At 36.5% G+C, this 19,563-nt stretch overlaps 1 protein-coding gene across 1 annotated transcript; it reads right to left on the bottom strand.

Annotated features, from left to right (window-relative positions):
- Positions 1-449: 449 nt before the first annotated feature.
- RBM45 (RNA binding motif protein 45) lies at positions 450-18,870 on the bottom strand. The gene is made up of 10 exons (XM_008052760.2): positions 18,455-18,870; positions 13,815-13,937; positions 11,546-11,672; positions 9,370-9,492; positions 8,416-8,595; positions 5,909-6,038; positions 5,649-5,733; positions 5,285-5,448; positions 3,663-3,863; positions 450-711 (listed from the first exon to the last, which is right to left on the bottom strand). Exons 1-9 carry the CDS (start codon positions 18,752-18,754, stop codon positions 3,671-3,673), a joined length of 1,425 nt encoding a protein of 474 aa, XP_008050951.1. The 5' UTR covers positions 18,755-18,870; the 3' UTR covers positions 450-711; positions 3,663-3,670.
- Between the last annotated feature and the right edge of the window lie 693 nt (positions 18,871-19,563).

Raw genomic sequence — 19,563 nt, 5'->3', positions numbered from 1 at the left:
CATTGATTTAAACTTATTATTAACAATAAATTTTAACTTTTTTTCATCACTTTTGCTTTATAAGCTTAAAAGATTGTTACAAAATTACCAACAAATTTTGGTATAACTACTAAAATCAGTATAAAAATGTATCTAATGGTTTGCCCTTTGCCTCTTCTCCGGAGAGTAAGTGTAAATGATTAATCTCCATGTGCACATTGAGTAGCAATTACCATATTTTATTGAATCTAAGATGCAATTGACTGAAAGAAGTGCCTTTATTTTATGTTTCATTAAGAAAGAAAAAAGGTGGCTAATTACATTATGACACACAATTGACAAAGATGTTTCTGCTTTCAGAGGTGAAAAAATATGCATCTCAAAATCAATGAAATATGCCATTAAGTCATATTCTAAAGACTGTCGTGTTAAATTTTTCCATTCTCGTCTTTCACATAAATAAGTCATGATTTAGTTAAGCAAAGAAAACTTTATTTCTGCTACACATAACAACATATTGCTCTAAGAAACAGCTACTATATTCTTTTTAGCATTAATGTATGGATTCAAAAATACATGTCAGCAATCCCTGCTTCCCAGACAAAACAATGCTGTGCACAGACTATCAGGTAAATGAAAAAAAAAAAAAAGCTGTCAACTGTCCACAGGGAGTGCGTCCAGTCACATTTTCAGTCAGTCAGCTGAGGATTATGTCATTATTTAGTCTTTGTTCTGTAGAAAGAACACAACACAAGTATGAAAATCATCACCTGAAAGGAAACAGCTGTTGCATATTGTATAAAGTATTTCTAATACATTAGGATTGTTCCTTTATTTCAATATAACCAATGTTATCTGTTTAATCATAGATGCCCCCAAGTCAACCCAACCAAACTTACTCAGAAAGATGATGCAAGCAGGTACTGAATTTCTAGAGGAAAAATGCTGTGAATTAATATAAAATATGATGTTCTGAAATACTAACGTTTCTATTTCTTCAAATAGAAAGAGAAATACATTTTGGATATGAGACCCATCTCAAAATAGAACTCAACTACTTTCAAAGTTATATTCTTAGATCAGTTTCTTCTCCTATTTCCTCGGCATGGTTCACTTAATGCCAGGTTTATTCCTTAGAGACAGAAGGAGCTAGCCTTCCTGCTTCATGAGCTGAGTTTGTATTCCCTTAAAATTTAAGAAACAAACAAGAAGTGCACCCCCCCCAAAAAACTTGACACAATCATGTAAAATTTTGGAAAGTCTTTCAGAGTATTTTATCAAACCTTAGAATAAGATAATATATTCATTTAATGTATTGGCAAAGGAGAAGAATCTCATTATGGAGTCCATGGCAAATAGAAGATATGCAGCAAAAATAAACAGAAAATTCATGTTGCGATGAGAAATTCAAAACCAGTGTAGTTAAAAATAAAGGAACAATAACCATTTTCAACTCATTTGCCCTGAATATGTATAAAAGACCAAAAAAGGGAAAAATATTATTTATATTTTTATAAATACCCAATTCCTCTCATGTAGGAAAAGCAATTCCTCTAACGTAGGAAACTATGAATTTAAGGGGAAAAAAATATGGCATTATAAATCTTAGTTCTCATAGCACTAAGTGGCCAGGGAGTAGTTTTATATCATTAAACTAAGTTTCTGATCATCTGGATGCCATTATTTTGGATGAGATGACTCATCAAAGGATTCACTGAAGTCACAAATGCAAGAATCTCAGCTTACACTTGCAAAGCCTTTTTTTTTTTCCCCATTTTAGAAGGAATTTTGCTGACTCATTGTCTCTCAATAGCCCTATGAAAAAACCAAGCCTCAGAAAGGTGAAGAGACCTGCCGAGTCGTAGTGAGTGGAATGCCAACACAGTTCTTCTGATTTTTAAGACCAATACTCTACTATGTACATAATCATTAGGAAAGGCACATCCCTAAGAAGAATTTATATATTTTTCACACTAAAAAGTCTGTCTTACTGTCCTTTTTAAGGACACAGATTTGTTGAACAAAAGTAAGATTTATTACTTATATACTGAAATATTCACAGACTAGAAAAAACACATTTTTTGCATGCTATTAGAGGGTAGCAGAATTTAGTTCTTAACATTTTATTCATAAACAGGAAAAACTGCTTGCTAATTCCTCCACTGGCAATGTAACATTTCTAGGGCTGAATTACTAACAAAAATTATGGTGTAAAGAGAGTAGATTCTGTCATTTAACAAAACATTTAAACACATTTAAAAATTAGGGCCAGGTGTGGTGGCTCAAGCTTGTAATCCCAGCACTTTGGAAGGCTGAGGCAAGAGGACTGCCTGAGCTCAGGGGTTCAAGACCAGCCTGGGCAACTTGGTAAGACCCTGTCTCTACAATAAATAAAAAAATAAGCCAGGAGTGGTAGCACGCACCTGTAGTTCTAGCTACTTGGAAAGGCTGAGGTGGAAGGATGGCCTGAGCCCAGCAGGTTGAGGCTGCAGTGGGTGTGAACATGCTACTGCACTCCAGTCTGGATGACAGTGAGACTCCAACTCAAAAAAAAAGTTAGGATTATTTATAATAGGCCCAATGGGAACTTTCTTTTTCCAGTTACCTTCTATTAAGGAGGAACTACCCAATCAGCAGTAAAGCCTGATACTTACTAGCTCACGTAATTGATAAGAAACATTTTAAGTGAAAAAAAGAAATGCTTTCAAGCTAGAAGTTCAAATGAATTTAAAGTGCTTGCCAACTGCTGTAGACGTGGAAGGCTAGAGTGTGGAGGAACAGCAAAACAGCATCTCCTAAAACTCATATTTTATTCATTTTTTATTTTATAAAAATATTTAAATGAAATAGTCATATTTTAATAAATATTTAATTCATAGTTTATTCATTTACAGAATAAAAGAGGTCTAACTTTAAGGAATGTTTCCCCAAACCATAAAGACATACATTGACTGTCACAGAAAGAGAAACTGTAGTTTGATTTCTGAAAACTAATAAATAAGAAAAGGAATTCATATGGCTGTATGTATCACTATTTATAATAGACACCAATTTTGGTAAATTATCAGGTTTTGTTTTTTAAACCCATATATGCTTATGAAATTTTCTGACTGCATAGTTTAATGCACAAACTCACAAATATAAGTCCAGAAAACTCCAACATTTAGTTCAAAAGGTCCAAAAATGATGTATTATTTGATATTGCTTTCTAGGCATTTCACTCATGAGAAGTCAAGACATTATCTTTATAAAGACTGCTATACATTACCCCAATTCATAACTCAAGACATCAATTCTTCAAGTTGAAAATCTTTAGAAGTATTTCAATTTTAAAGTTTAAGTAAGCACACAGTAAAAAGTCTAATTCTTAAAATCTATGATATTCGCAAACAAAACACAATTATTTAACTTTATAAATGGAAATCTGATTTTTATTTTATAGAAGGGCAAAAACATTCTTCCAGTAAATGTCAACATTTTAAAAAGTTTTGGTAGTTTAAGTTTAAAAAATAGATTATAAGAAAAACTTGGCTTTATCACTAGAATTTTAAGGCAAAGTTCTTTTAACTGACAACTTCTAAATTACTAAAGAGAAAAACCCATAATAAAAGTACTTATACATAATCCTCTTGCTATACTATTTGGCCAGTATGTTTTTAAAATTCACATTAAAAAGTGCTTACCTCAAGAATCAGTAAGTTCTTTGCCGTTTGTTAGATTCTTCTCTTGGGGAATCTGCCAGCATAACTTTAAGTCTGACCCCATTCAGAATCTTCCCATGTAAAGTGGCAATGGCATCATTAGCACTCATTCTATCTGCATATTTGGCATATCCCACATTTTTTCCTGACACAAGGTAAACTTCGATCAGGTTACCAAAACGACTGAAACAAAGTAAAAACATCAACTGAAATTGATAAATTCAACTGCTCAAGTCTAAAACGTGGGGTCCATTCTTGACTCCTTATTCACCATTCTCCCCATATACAACATCCAATTCATGCCAATCTTGTTAAACATCTCCTCAACCAGTCAAGTCTTTTCATTCTCACTCAGGCCTCTTTCCTCTTTCAGACTATCATTATCTTTTCCTATTACCTTAATACCTTCTTCACTAGTCTCCGTGTCCCCTGGGTTTGTCCCTCTCCAATCCATTCTCGACCTTGTCTTCTGGTGATCTTTCTAAAACATAATCATTTACTCCCCACAAATCCCCTCACAGTTCCTAGGGTAAAACAAACTCTTTAAATAGCTAGAGAACCTTTCTTAACTTGGTCCTTGGCCTCTTTAGTTCCACTTTCCCTTATAATTTCTCAAATTCCATATTCTAATGACCTCCTATTACATTCTCTCTGGCAGGAATAACCATCCATATCCCCAGCTTTCTTCCATGGTGAAATTATTTTTAACCTTCAGGTCTCAATATACACCTTGTTTCTTTCAAGAAGACTTCTCAGAGTTTCTAAGGTAGGTGTCCTCCTTCTATGTATGTCATACATACCTTATTACAGCAACAATCTTACTAGGTTCTAAGTCCCTATTTATTAGTCTGTCTTCTTAATATAACATTTTGTTTATATAACGTTTCTAGCACTTAGCACAGTGCCTGCCTCAAACAAAAGAGAGGTTAAAAACAAAAAATTAAATAAATCAGTTAAATAAAGGTCAAAATACTTGAAGCACATCCCTGATATTTTGTGCAGCTCTATCTATGTACCTATCTATTTATCTTTTTAATTCACTATCTATCTAGCATCCTATCTATCTTTTAAATTAACTAACATTCTTGTAAGGCAAACTGGAGAAAGACCAAAAATAAAAAGCTAAGGAAAGAGTTACAGTAAAAACAAGAAATTAAGAACCTTTCACTTTTTCACGCTTCTTATATATTTTAACCTACAATCATGTAACTGTTTACTTAGTGTGATTATATAAGCCTTAAAGATGCAACAGTGCATTGACAAAATAGAAGATGTGTAGTAAATACTGTTCAGCTGAATTACAACTGAAAGGAAAAGATGTGAAAAGAATTCTAGTGGACAAGTCTAAGCAGATGTATCTTTTATTAAGAGACAAATGATATTAATTTTATGTCTTCAAAACAAAATAACAGGAAATGTTGTGTGGAGGCTCAGGATGTGTGACTGACAAAGAGAAGAAAATTGAAAAAGATGATTTAATTAAGGAGTTTTTAAAACAAATCATCTCTACCTGATAGGTACTGGATGAAGGAAGTGTTGAGAATGTGAGAATGCTTAAATTACTAGTTTAAATAAATTATACTAAAAAAATGTAACTTTCTTACCAGAAAATATCTTCTAATACATCTAAAGGTAAAGGATGAGGATTAAATACAATAAAAAGTCTTTCTTTCACAGGAGTTTCAGGAGGGGCTTTCTTTTTGCACGATGGAAGTACAACATCTGTCTGGATTTGAGGCAACTGTGATCCAGAACTTCCTCCAAATTGCTGTTGAACAGTTAGATACACAATGAGAAGAAAAACTGCACTTTAGGAATTATTGGCTAAGAGCTAAAGATAGAATATGTATCATGGCACTTATGTGGTGTTCTATGATAGCCCTGAAATTTTCTTACATAATAAATAAAGATCATGCTTATTTTATATACTATTGATGTATCATAAAGGTTAAATTCTTACCTACTTACCATGAATTGCTGCTGACTGGGGTTATTCCACACCATTGATGCAAGCTGTGCAGCCACCATCTGCGTTGCCATTTTTCTAAGGAGACTGGAGACAATAACTGATAATTTACAACAAACTAGAAATATCCAGTCTCTTAATAGTAATTTGTTTTGTGTGACTTTCTCACCTGAGAGGTCAATTGTTTTCTATTTCTATTTCTAAGTCATAAAACCATGTACACCCAAAGCTTGGGTTTTGACACTCCTAGAATGGTACTTACTCTGTTGCATTACTTCCATCATCAATGAAGGAAACACCTATCCGATTCCCAGGAGGGTACTGAAATCCATGTAACTTGTATTTTGCATAAATGGCTGATGCTACATTAAAATACTGAACCACTCCATGACCTAAAATAAAATATATAGAGAAATGAAAAAGAAAGCAGATTGAGGGCCTAAGACCTATGTTATTAATGATGTCAAAAATGAAACCGCTTAAAACCCTAGTATCACACAACTAGTAAAGATAGAATCAAATGTATCAGACCTTCTGTTCTATTATACACGTGTGCAATGGTTGTATTCCTAGAAAAAGAAGCATACATTTTGGGGAAAATATGAACACATTTTAGGGAAAATGTAATATTAGCATATAGTCTGTCTAATACATTTAATTTTAAGATATTATCTTTTCTCATATGATACTGATATACTTAAAAAGTTAAATTTTATTCTTTGAAATCTACCTTAAAGCTTTAAAATTTCCCCTACCATCCTGGGTACAAAATAAAATTAGAAATGATAACAAAGACCAGGCATAGTGGCTCCCGGCTATAGTCCCAGCACTCTGGGAGGCCAAGGTGAAAGGATTACCTGAGCACACGGGTTCAAGGTCAGCCTGGGGAACTTGGCAAGACCTCATCTCTAAAATAAATCAAAAAATTAGTGGTGGCGTTTATCTTAGTTCCAGCTATTTGGAAGGCTGAGACTGAAGGATCACCTGAGCCCAGTAGGTCGAGGCTGCGGTGGCTGTGAGCATGCCACTATACTCTAGTCTGGGTGACAGAGTGAGACTCCAACTCCAATTCCAAAAAAAGGGAGTGATTACTAAGAAGAATATATACTTATCTTGGCTATCTACCGTTGTAGAGAGGAAAAGTAAAAAACAAAGGTAGGGAAAAGAGTGGCTCAGATCAGAAGTCACGTACTTTATATTCCTTTGTAGAGATTTTAGCTAAGAGGACAGATTTTAATTAGGAAAGAGATGCTGAAGGGAAGAACAGTTTTATACTGGAATCCTTAAATGAAGAGCTCAGGAGCTTGTGATAAAACCAAAAGGTTTTCATGCTATATTTACAATGCAACTCACTTTGGGGAAAAAAAATGCTGTTATAATTTCATGTTCCTCACTAAACCCAAGCAGCCAACATTTTAATGAAATTAAAATAAAACACAGAAATCAAATGACTGAATAAAATTAATTCAAATACGATTCTATCTATATGATGACACCTCTATTAATAAGATGTTCCAATGGCCGCATTTTTCAGACACATCCAGCTAGATAAACAATATAGAAGGTATAATAGAAACAAATACATTTCAACGTGCCAGATAAAAGGGAGGGAAAACATAAAACAGAATTTCATATGGACATAACAAATGTGCCAGAAAATACAAAATGTGTGCCTCGAAGTTCTCAGAGCAGAGAATAATAGCATAACACTGGGTTAAGGTTAGAGATGGCCCAAAGTAGGTTCAGATGGACAGTTCTGCTAAAAGACCAGTGGTGGATATGGTAATTGTGAGTATGTGGGGGCATCTGTGTGAAGGATAAAGTCATTTTAGGCCTGTTGGTCCACATAACCAGACTTACTTCCCTATTTCCCCATAACATTCATCTAAAAGGACTAAATCAGGTTAAGTACACCTATAATACCGGAAGAAATGCTAACTGTGTATGATTCCTCCCTACTACCTCTTGCAAATTAAAAAAAAAAGAAGCCTTAGATTTATTGAGTGCCTACTATGTGTCAGAACTTGCATTAGGTTATTTTACATAAATTATTTCTAATTCTTACCTAACACTGGCAAAAAAGGTATTAATGATCCCATTTTACAGATGAGGAAAGAGAGGCTCAGAGAGGATAAGCAATTTTCCAAGGTTTCAAAGCTGCAGGTCACTGCTGGAATTTACACCTGAATCTGAGGCAAAATGGAACGCCAAGCTATTTTCATATGCCACAATGCCTACATTAACAGTCTTAATAAAACCAAAAGCTTAAAACACAAAGATGGGTTAGCTAACAATAGTTAATGGTTTAATCAATTAACTAGTCAACAGGTTCAAATGGCTGACCTAGGAGTCTTGCTTCCATTGAGAAGTGAAAGAAGTAGAGAGAAAAATAGGGAGTTTAGATGTTTGAAATGAAAGGAGTACAAACTTTAAGAGAAAGAGACTTAGGGATGAATGAGGAGGAAACTGTTTCATAACTTGGCTTACATTAGCCAAAAGAGTAATATTTTTGTTTTACACCCAGAAACACAGAATGCTATATTTTGGGGGAGTCAAAATATCTTTTCAAGTGAATGAATTTGTAAAAATGAGATATATTCCCAGAAGTTTGTTTACTAAAGTATCACTGTATTTTGAAGTCTAAAGTAGAGAAAAAGGAAACATAAAATTCCCATCACACAGAGTATCTGACATAAGTGACACTGGAGAAAAGCGATTTTAACAAAATGCAACTTATTAAAAAAAAAAAAAAAAAAGACATGATTTTACCATAATTCGAATAAGGATCTCGCTGAACTTCACAATATTCCAATCCTGGTACTATATCAAAAATACTGAAAAGTTGCTCTTCAGTGAAAGGAACTCTTGATACAACTGACAAGCGTTTGGAGATAGCTTCCTGGCCTCTGTTGTCATTCTTGTCAAAGCTTGAAAATTCAGACTGTTGCTCTCCAACAATTAAAAAAAAAAAAGTGAATCTTTAAATTTCTGTACATTCAAGAATCCATTTAACATTTTAATTACTAGAAAATAAAAAGTCCACTGCACTGAATAAAGGCACTGTATTTTGTAGTATGCATTTTTGTCATCAGAACAACCAGAAGGAACTAATGACAAGGAATCAGACAGCTCTCCTCACTCCCCTACCTTCAATGCAGAAATGCATAGTCTTATTTCACAGGAATAAGTTCACTATGCAAAACTGAAAACTATGGCAAGTATTTTACCTGAAAGAAAGTGTATGTCAAATTACATTCACAGGCCTTTACTTTCATAATTCATTTTTTCTAGCTTCTACTTTTGTCATTCCTGTCCTTTCTGGAGCCCTAATTTTAAAGCAGCAGTAGTTTTTGGGCAAAATTTTAGGACTCATACTTATGAGACATCAGTATATGTCTTTTAATTTTTCAGTCAGCTGCAAAGAAGCAGGAGCTCACCCAAAATGTGGCAGTGATAAGTGGCAGTAGTAGTTTACTATGTAGGGAATGCATAACTAAACAAAAAAAGCTATAATTAGAAAAAAGTTAAGCAAATAAGTGTTAAATATTAAGGACATTAGGAGTTATAACCAATTTTCCCTTTTAGGGAAAACAAAATACATTTAAGATGTCTATTCACTAAGTGAGATTTACAGATGGTTGATAATAGAATAGTTTTAAAAACTCATATTGGATTGCAAATACTATATATATTATTAAAGTAAAGTAAAGGTAGCTCACTTACCAAATGGAAACATATTTACTCTAGGTTCATGTCCCAAAGCCTCTTGCCTCATATTACTATAATAATCTTGTTCAGAGGATTCAGATGCCTTATTTTTAGGTTCAGCCAAGATTGCTCTAAAACCTGAAAAAGAGAATCCATCAATTTCAAGTTTCACAGCAAATTTAATATACTTGAAAATATACTTGATCGTTAGTGCCTGTCTTAATTTTATAAATATAATCAAATCAAGCAAAATCTATACAATGACCACCTCCGCCAGATATACTGTGTTGCTTTCTGAAAGACAGCAAACAGTAAATGAAAAATAGTAAGAATTCCAAATTATGGATCAACGCAGACATGACATCAGCAATTCTATGCTATCCCTTCCAATCTCCCCCACTACAGATGACATTATCATTCATTTGCCTAAGTTCTTCAATACCAAAATCCTTTAGGGCTTCTTCACATTTAGTCTGTCACCAAGATTCTTCCTTTGAAATACATACACTTAGAATATGTTACTTTCACTCTAACTTTCCTGTCTCTGTTCCTAATTTAGATTCTCTTCGATTAATTAGAATAGTCCTTAACCAGATTCCTTGCTTCTGGATCAATGGTTCTTAACTAGGGGTACAAGGATGCGATTCAAAATGTGGGAAGGTTCCATGAACCCTCTGAAACTTTAACAAAATGTTTATGCATATATGTGCACCTGGGCATATTTCAAGGGTTCATAGCTTTCAACATATTATTCAATGGCTTTAAAAAAAGATAAAACCAGTCAGTCTGAATTGTCTGGAACTCTATCCCTAATACTGTGTGATTAGATCACTTGTTCTAAAAGTTTTTATTATCTTTAAAAATTATCTACAAGATAATCTTAATGTAGGCTAAGCTTAAACTACATATGATTCCAATGTACCTAGTTAACCCTGTTTCAAACGTCTCAATAGGAATATTTACGCAGGCAGTTGCCTTCACAGTACTAAGCACAAGTCCTGTTAGTCCCGTTTATTTCTGACTCTGTGCTTTTGCTAATAATGATGCTCTCAACTTTTGTCCTACCTCCTTTGAATATGTTTCTGTGCTTATCCAGCATACTTGTTTTTCGTAATTGATAGACTGTAGCACACATTTTCAAATTTTTTTCATTTGGCAAATTCTACTGAGTCTACTGTAAATAGCGGTTACTTTGACAGAGATCTCAATATATCTTTATTGAGGGCCTGTTTCTGTACTAGATACCTGGGATGACAGAAAGATAAATAAGGCATACTTCTTGTTTTCAAAGACCTTTTAAAAAAATCCTTCTAGCATTCTTTTTTTTTTTTTGGTCTATTAGATCTTGGCAACCCAATGTATCCATAAATTCCTTAAATGCCAGGGCTGCCATATATTTCATTTGTATCCCTCTGCTTAGCATATTAATGAGTACACAACAGATTCTCAAGCAATGCTGGTTGAATGAGAAATTTAGAAGAATCTAAGAGAAATTTTTAGTGTGTAGCACCTTGGAGTATCTAAAAATTCTACTAATTCACAATAATTATCTCTAGTATGTATAGATTTTTATAATATCCTAAAACCTAGCAATTTAATTATTACACATCTCATTTCTGAAGGTCAGTATAACTAGAAGTATGACAACAAAGAATATTCTCCGTGGCTTATTTAAAATTCTTGTTCTTCATTATTTACAGAGCAATGGCAAAAGATCCAATTAATGTCACTCTAGCTTGAAATTAGCCCTATCTGTATTAATTACATATGTTAGCAAACCTTACAAATCCTATCCTTAACCTATATGTTTATTAATACTCATAATATTCTTTGGGGTTTGGATCAAATATGAATAAATATAAAGAATAGTATTAAAATCTTGAAAAGGTAAATTAGTTTTTAAATACTTACAATTCTAAAATTTTTTTTTAAAAACTACACTTATACAAACAATAACCAAAGTATGCATATCACTTACTAAGCTAAGGTAGTTGTTCATATTTCTTCTAGTGCCTTAATGAACGCTTAATCATATCCCCTAAATATTTTCATTCTTGGTACATATATTTAAATACCCACTGCTAAGATTAGATTAGCAGGTATGTTTAGCAGTTAAAAACCAGTATCAGATTCAGTTATTTGAATCAGAACTTTAAAAAAGTCTTTAACGATGTCAAACAAACATCCTTACTTCGGTCACAGTTTTCTATTGCTTGGGCAGCTTGTGATGGTTTTAAGTATCGTACGTAGCCCAAACCTTTGCTTTCTCCAGTGACTTTATTCTTAATAATGCTGCAATACTCGATATCTCCATACACCTAAAGGAGTTAAAAGAAATTACCTTAGGGGACTTAAAATTAATAATTGAACACATTATTTTAGAATTAACTTAAAGTTTGTTTATTTGTATCTCTCGCACGCAAACAAAGAAATTCTTCAAGGGTATGTAGATCTTTTGTTCAGCTTATGTCACAGACAACTATACATTTTTGGGTATTGAACTCTTAACTGAGATAAGAGAGGAAGTTTAAAAAATACTTTCCACTACTTGTTTGTCTTCTTTCTTGTTTGTTACACACCCAATTCATGGGAATATTAGCAAAAGAATAAAAAAATATAACTCAAAAATCACTTTTTAATGCTTTTTGCGAAAGTTTATCACTGCATATATAAATTAACAACTAAAAAGATTTAAAATTATCTTCAAATTTCATTTACTATAAACCATAGTTCACAGCTATAATTTTTTCTTTAAATATAACGTTTCCAAATTTTAGTACAAAAACTCTTCAAAGAATAAGGCTTTCTGTGAGTGAGTGCAATGTCAACATACTATAGGCCTATAATAAACACTGGTAATATGGATCATACACCAGAGCCTGCCTGACTCATCTCTATGGAACAGGTAACACAGGAAAGTGCTAAGAGAGTGCTTTTATTTGTTTTAAAGATGTGGAGTACAATTCAGGATTAGGTACAAGTGGTCATTGAACAGGCCTCCCTTTGGGCCCCACTGCCTGGTTTAAGATTGATGCCGTGTCCTGTCCTGTGTCCTGTGTCCTGTACACCCCCCCACCCCCACCCCTGCCAGTATCCCCCTACTGCCAATCCCTTTCTTATAGCATTTTTTTTTGGAGTTGGAGTCTCACTCTGTCATCCAGACTGGAGTGCAGTGGTATGCTCATGGCCACCCCAGTGTCGAACTGCTGGGTTTCTGCCTCAGTATTCCAAGTAGCTAGAACTACAGGCACCTGCTACCACACTTGGCTAATTTTTTTAAAAATTTACTTTAGAGATGAGGTCTTACCATGTCGCCCAGGCTGGTCTCGAACCTGTGGGCTCAGCCAATCCTCTCGCCTCAGACTCCCAAAGTGCTGGGATTACAGGCTTCAGTTCTTATAATATCATAGTAACTATTCAGGGTCCGCTTATGAATGACACATGTGGTACAAGAGAGTGCTTTGACACTGTAAAGACCAAAAGTAGGCTCTGGGTTTGAACAGCTTGGGTTTAAATCTTGACTCCACCAACTACTAGCTATATGATGTAACCTTACTTAAAAACCTGAACTTTATGCTTCATTCTTCTGAATCTACATTTTCCTAATAAAGTCTTCTGGGGGCAGGGGCACCACCATTCTTATTTTCCAGTTTTTATATATTCTTTAATTTAAAAAATCAGTTTGGCTGGGTGCAGTGGTACACACTTATAATACCTATACCTATAATCTCAGTACTTTGAGAGGCTAAGATGGGAGGATTGTTTGAGCCTAGGAGTTCGAAACCAGTTTAGGCAACACAGTGAGACCCTGTCTCTACAAAACATTAACCAGGTATGACGGTGTGTGCCTGTAGTCCCAGCTACTTGGGAGTCTGAGGCTGGAGGATCACTTGAGCCCATGAGTTGGAGGCTGTGGTGAGCTGTCATCATGTCACTGCAATCTAGCCTGGGCAACAGTGTGAAATCCTAACTCAAAAAAAAATTTAGGCTGGGCTCGTTGGCTTAGCCTGAAATCTCAGCACTTTGGGAGGCCAAGGCAGTGGACTGCCTCAGCCCATGGGTTCGAGACCAGCTCGGGCAACTTGGTGAGACCTTGGCTCTACAAAAAATCAAAAATTAGCTGGGTGTGGTAGCACATGCCTGTAGTTCCGGCTACTTGGAAGGCTGAGGCGGAAGGAATGCCGGAGCCCAGCAGGTTGAACACTGGAGTGACGGTGAGTGTACCACAGCACTCCAGCCTGGGCAATAGAGACAACAACTCAAAAAAAAGGGAAAGTTTAATTTATTCCAGGTTTAACACGTAGAGACTAGATTGGAATTGATGGCCTAAACACAGTTATTTAATTATCCACCACCACTTTTATTAATAACTCAAACAACACTTCAGACTTAGAACCTGTACAACTTATTTAGGACTATGAGTTATCACATATATACTAGTTGATGAGAAACACAAATACCTTAAATTTCTCTCGTAGATCTTCTTCTGTATAGGACTTTGGTATCATAACAAAGATTCTTGTAAGTTCTTCATCTTCAACATCTCGGTGACTTCCAGATGACCTGGACTGAGCAATGAAAACCTAAGAAACAAACAAAACCCAAGAGATAATGTCAACTGTTTCCTATTCCTTAAGTATACTCACTTTATAATTACATGTATGCAATTCATGTTAGGTTAAAATGTAATGTGATGGGGTCTTATGAAAAATTTTTTCAAAAGCAATCCTTGTGCTTTTTCAAAAGATGCAGTGGCTCAAGACTGTAATCTCAGCACTTTGAGAGGCTGAGGTGGGGGGATTGCCTGAGCCCATGTGTTCGAGGCCAGCCTGGGCACCTTGGCGAAACCTCATCTCTACAATAAATAAAAAAATTATCCAGGCACGATAGTGCACTCCTGTAGTTTCAGCTACTTGGAAGGCTGAGGTGAAAGGATTGCCGGAGCCTAACATCAACGCTGGAGTGGCTATGAGTGTGCCACTATACTCCAATCTAAGTGACGAGTGAGATTCCAACTCAAAACAAAGTCAAAACATACAAACAAAAAAAGCAATCTTTATTGTAATGACTTTTTATGTGAATAATGTCAATTGTGCTGCGTTTTTCCAAATGTATTTCTATTTTTGTATTTTTGTTTAGCAAGAGCAAGTCACTGCACTACAAAAAAAAGTATACTTTGCAGTTGTCCCTAACTGTGGGAAAGTAAAGGATGCATTCCAAGACCCCGGTGGATACCAGAAAACCCAATAGTACTGAACCTTAAATATACATTGTTTTTTCCTTTACATAACTATAATTATGCTTAGCATAAGTTAGGCACATGAAAAGATTAACAAAACAACTAATAAAAAATTAGAACAATTGTAACATTATAATGTAATAAAAGTTACGTGAATGTAGTCTCTGTCAAAATGTCTTATTGTACCATACTGTGGTTAACTGAAACCTGGAAAAGAAAAACCATGGATAAGAGGTGCTACTGTACAGTGTTCAATAAATGTCAACTACATAGCTGATTAAAATGTTACATATGTTTACTCATTGTGTCTACTTGTTCTATTAGATACTAGAGAGGTGTGTAAAAATTTCTGTGATTATGAATTTATAGCAGTTCTATCAATAATGTTTTGAAGTATCTTGAAGCTCTATTATTGGCTATGTAAACACATGGGATTCTTACATACTTTTTGACTGACACCTTTATTCTTATTACCCTATCTCTGTTAGTACTCCATGTACTGAAGTCCATTTTGTCTGATACCACATTAGCTTTTTTATCCTTTTACTTTCAACCACTCAGTATCTTTATATTTAAAGTGTGTCTCATAAACATCATTTAGTTGGGTCTTGGTTTTGTCTTAATCCTGTCTCATAATCTCTTCCTAGTAACTGGAGTGTTTAGTCTATTTACAGTTAATGTAATTATTGACCCAGGTGGGTTTAAGTATAGGCAGTCATATTTTAAATTGTTTTCTAATATTAATCTTTAGAAAAAAGGAACAACCATATTTCTGTTCATCTCAGTGACTATCCAAATTTCTTATATGAGCAGGAAAATGCACAGGACCAGAACTGAGGCTCGATTTTTCTAATATTAGCCATTTAGTTTTATTGAAACATTACCTGTGATTTTAGGTTATTACTTTGAATTTAATTTACCTTATATTATTTTTATCTTTAAATTTAGTCTGATTTTTATATTATACCAGAAAAATGTTAAAAGCTCTAAGTAGGATAGTAGATTTGTCTAGAAGAAGTTTAACCGCTAGTTTTATGTTTTTTATAACTTGAAAAAATATAACACAATGAAATCACTACACATAAAGGTCCCTGAAAACTTTTTCTTTTCCTTTAAACAGGGGCTATATATCATTTAAATATGAACAAACTGGAACTTATGGAATTCAGTAGGAGGCAGCAACTAAAAAACATAGAATTTAAAAAGTCATGGGATTGTATAATATTTTTTTAAAAAAGAATACTGGAGTCATGGGAAAAGAACATCATGTTTGCTAAGAAAACAGCTTGTCATAACGGTATGGGATCTTGCTTACAAGATAGAGTTAGAGACATATCCCTAAATAGTCTACTTCCAGTTATTCCTTCAATACACCTATACTACATTTCAAGCATTGTAGAAGTATTAGCAAGAGAATACTGAGTAACATGGAAATGGCCCACTAGAAAGTTAGTCCAGTGAATGTACCAGTAATGAATGGTCAACAGGGAAACACAAATAGGGAAGCTTTATGTATACACAAGGACAGTAGAGGAAAAAAAGAGCCTAAGGTGAGATTGGAGTTGTCATAAATTTCTCAATTTAAAGAACTGAAGTGTTTCAAATCTCTAAAGACACAGTCTATGTAGAACACACGTATAATAATTATTTTCACAGATTTTTACCTTCATAAACTATGAATGCTTAGGCTCCAGATAAGCGGAATTCTTGCAAAGCTAAAACCAATATTTTTCTATTCTATCTTCTAGGTTAAGCCCTTTCCTCTACATAACATAGCTGGTCACAGAATAACTTTTACTTTGACACTTTTTCTGCCTGTAGTTCTGGCACTATAATAGTCTTGTCTTGTAGATTATTTGAAACTGCAAAAACAAAATACATGAGAAAAATTTAAGCTGATTTAACTAGAAATACTAAAAACAACAACATTCCAGTGGAAAACAGTCCAAGCTGCAGCTACCAGAAAAATGAAACTAGATTGTCTAGTTAGGTACTGCAGTGTAACAACCTTCTGGCTGAAACTGAGTGGTCAAAAAGGTGAAAAGCATAATTGCAAACTTTATCTTTGGGAGCAATCACTTTAATTTCTCTATGGCTAAAAGAGAGTACATTTCAATACTAAGACTAACTTCTCTAGTGGGAATTTATCAAGGAAAGGTGGTCCATACATTTCAAATATGGGACATAATTTTGGTTGCCCACATGGGTTTTGTGGCCATGTTATACTCATGGTATAAAAACTCTCTTCACTAAGGTCATAATTGAAAAGAGGTGAAAATTAGCAATCTAGTGCAGGGGAGATCAAACCACAGCTTCATTTTTGGTATAACCCATAAAGTAAGAATTGTTTTTATGTTCTTAAAGGGCTGTTAAAAACAAAAAAGGATATGTGACAGAGATAGTATGTGGTCTACAAAGCCCAAAATATTTACTATCCAGTCCTTTACAGAAAAAAGACTGCCAACCCTTTATCTAGTACATTCTGTGGCTCTACAATTAATTTTTTGGCTGTCCTATTCTGACCCTTTTTATAGGGTTGGTAAAGGTGGGAGGAAGGGATTGTCTACTATGTTGTTGGTAGTTCCCAGGCTGCTCCTCTTTTGTGAATGGAGATTATAGACAACACCTCCAGAGACTGAAATACCTAAGTCCTAAATTTATATAGGTCCATATTAATACTCTTCTCAATTTTCTGTAAATGAAAACAATTTTTTTTAATTGAGAAGAGAAAACACTTTTGTGGGAAATTCCAACAGAATTACATAGGCAGCAGCTACCTTCACAGGACAGGTGAAAGGTATAATTTAAGCAACTGCCACATTCTTCAGATTGAGCACTGATTTGAGGCCTCGGTGAGGAAGCAGTGACACCTTGACTATTATTGATCAAAACCAAGAATATATTGAAGACTTACACAGGCAATATGTGAACAAGATAGATTAAGTCAAATAACCCTTAAAATGACCCTTCCTGCCATGTGTCATGATCGCAATGATTTTACTCTTCTTAAGCAGTTCACTTTGGTCTGCTTTTTAAGAAAAGTGGCAGTAGCCGGGCGTGGTAGCGCCAGTAGTTCTGGCTACTTGGAAGGCTGAAGGGGAAAGGATCCACGGAGCCCAGCAGGTCGACGCTGGGGTAGACGTGAGCATGCCACTGCACTCCAGCCTGGGCAACAGAGTGAGACTCCAACTCCAAAAAAAAAAAAAGAAAAGAAAGAAAGAAAAGTGGCAGTAACAGAAAGGGTCAAGAATCAAACGTATGCTATTGCTTTCACAGAGCTTATAAAAAACAAACTTCTGAATCACAAAAGTGTGATGCGTACCTAACAGTAGCCGTCTTATCATTTGCATTTAACATTACATACATACATTCTTTTGTCTGGCACTGGGGAAATGCTCAACATCAGAGGGCCACAGTTACGTGTACTTTTGTCAAGTTGTTAAGCCTCCAATCCACCTGAGGAAAAGCCGAGCTATCCGTTTTTGCATATGGTAATTCCGGGCATCAGTGTGAGGAGGGTCAAAGATGTCCTCAAAGTCGGCCGGGACGAGTTGGGTCGCAAACTCAAGAGTTGGCGGATTAGTGAGGACGGGGGTGCGGGGAGGCCTGGCCTTCACGGCTCTGCCCCTCGAGTGGCCACAGCTGCCGGATCCGTTCCTGGGGACAAACGTCCTCTCCGCATCCCGCCCCCCGGCGTAGCCTCACGGGAGGGGATCCTCTCCTCAAAGCCACCCCCCATCCCACGTCAGGTGCTGCCTGGTCAGGGGCTGGGAGCGGTATCCTAACCCTCCCCCACCCGGCACAGCATCCAGAGAAGGAAGACCCGAGAGAACCATCCCCCCCCCGCCAGGGCGCTCGCACCTTGATGGGCTTGGTGTCGTTGGGGCCGAGGCACTGGCCATGCATCTCCTCCATGGCCCTGCAGGCTTGCGAGCTGCGGGCGAACTTGACAAAGGCAATGCCCTTCGACTCCTTGGTATGCTTATCCCGCACCACCCAGATGTCCTGGATCTCCCCAAAAGGCGAGAAGCGCTCCCGCAGCACCGACTCCGGCGTGTACTTGCTGATCACCAGGAAGATGCGGCTGTTGGGCGGTTCGTCCAGGCTGTCCACGCCCGGTCGGAAACCTCCGCCGCTGGCAGAGCTGCCCGCTTCGTCCATGGTAACCCACCCCGGCGCAGGAGCCCCTGTCCTCCCCGGTTCTGCCAGGCTCCCAACCACCGCTGTCGCACTCGCAGCCTCCGCGGGTCCAGAGATCCGCTTCCGGAAGGAGGCGGAGTTCGGCGCCGGGCGCTGTCCCGCTGCGCAAGGTGCCGGCTTCCGGTAGCGGCCTGCAGCGCCCCCTGGCGCTGAGGAAGATCCTGACCCAGTCCAGGCTTTCAATCCTGCTGAGCCCCGGTCCAAGTGCCAGCGTTTCGGTCCTAGTTCCCTGCAGCCAGAACAGGCTCCACCTGGTGTGTAGGCTTTCCCAACGCCAGTCTGACTCCAACCCCAAGGCCAAGGATTCTTGCCCAAAACTTGCCATTGATTAAAAAAAATTATTCATGACTTGTTAAAGAAGGTAAGGCAGAGTACCATGGCAGTAGGTCCAGGACACATGCAATGAGGTCTTGCAGCGGGGGAGAGAGATTGGAACCAATTCCGACTCTAATAAGAATAAGTGGGGATTTATAACCAAGAAGCGGGGTAGGAGGTAAAATTACTAAGGGGAAACATCAGGGCAAGGGGGATTCTGCCTAACCCAACTTGACAGAATTTTTGCTGCAGGCAGCCAGGGTGATCAGATATATCGATGGTGGTCAGATACTAAGAATGGAGATTTTTCTCTAAACTGATTTAGCAGGATTCTTGGTCAAACTGGATTCTACAAGGACAGAAAGTCTAAAGTTGGGTCTAGTCAGGCAGGAAACTCAGAGGAACCTAAGTTTTAGTCGAAGGAGAGAGTCTTTATCACCATCTTGGTCATAAGT

This window comes from Carlito syrichta, unplaced genomic scaffold (assembly GCF_000164805.1).
Source record: "Carlito syrichta isolate Samal-C Ts95f unplaced genomic scaffold, Tarsius_syrichta-2.0.1 Scaffold287489, whole genome shotgun sequence".
In the NCBI taxonomy this organism is placed as follows: Eukaryota; Metazoa; Chordata; class Mammalia; order Primates; family Tarsiidae; genus Carlito; species Carlito syrichta.
Note: the sequence above shows the minus strand (reverse complement) of the source record. Positions and strands in the feature narration are given on the sequence as shown.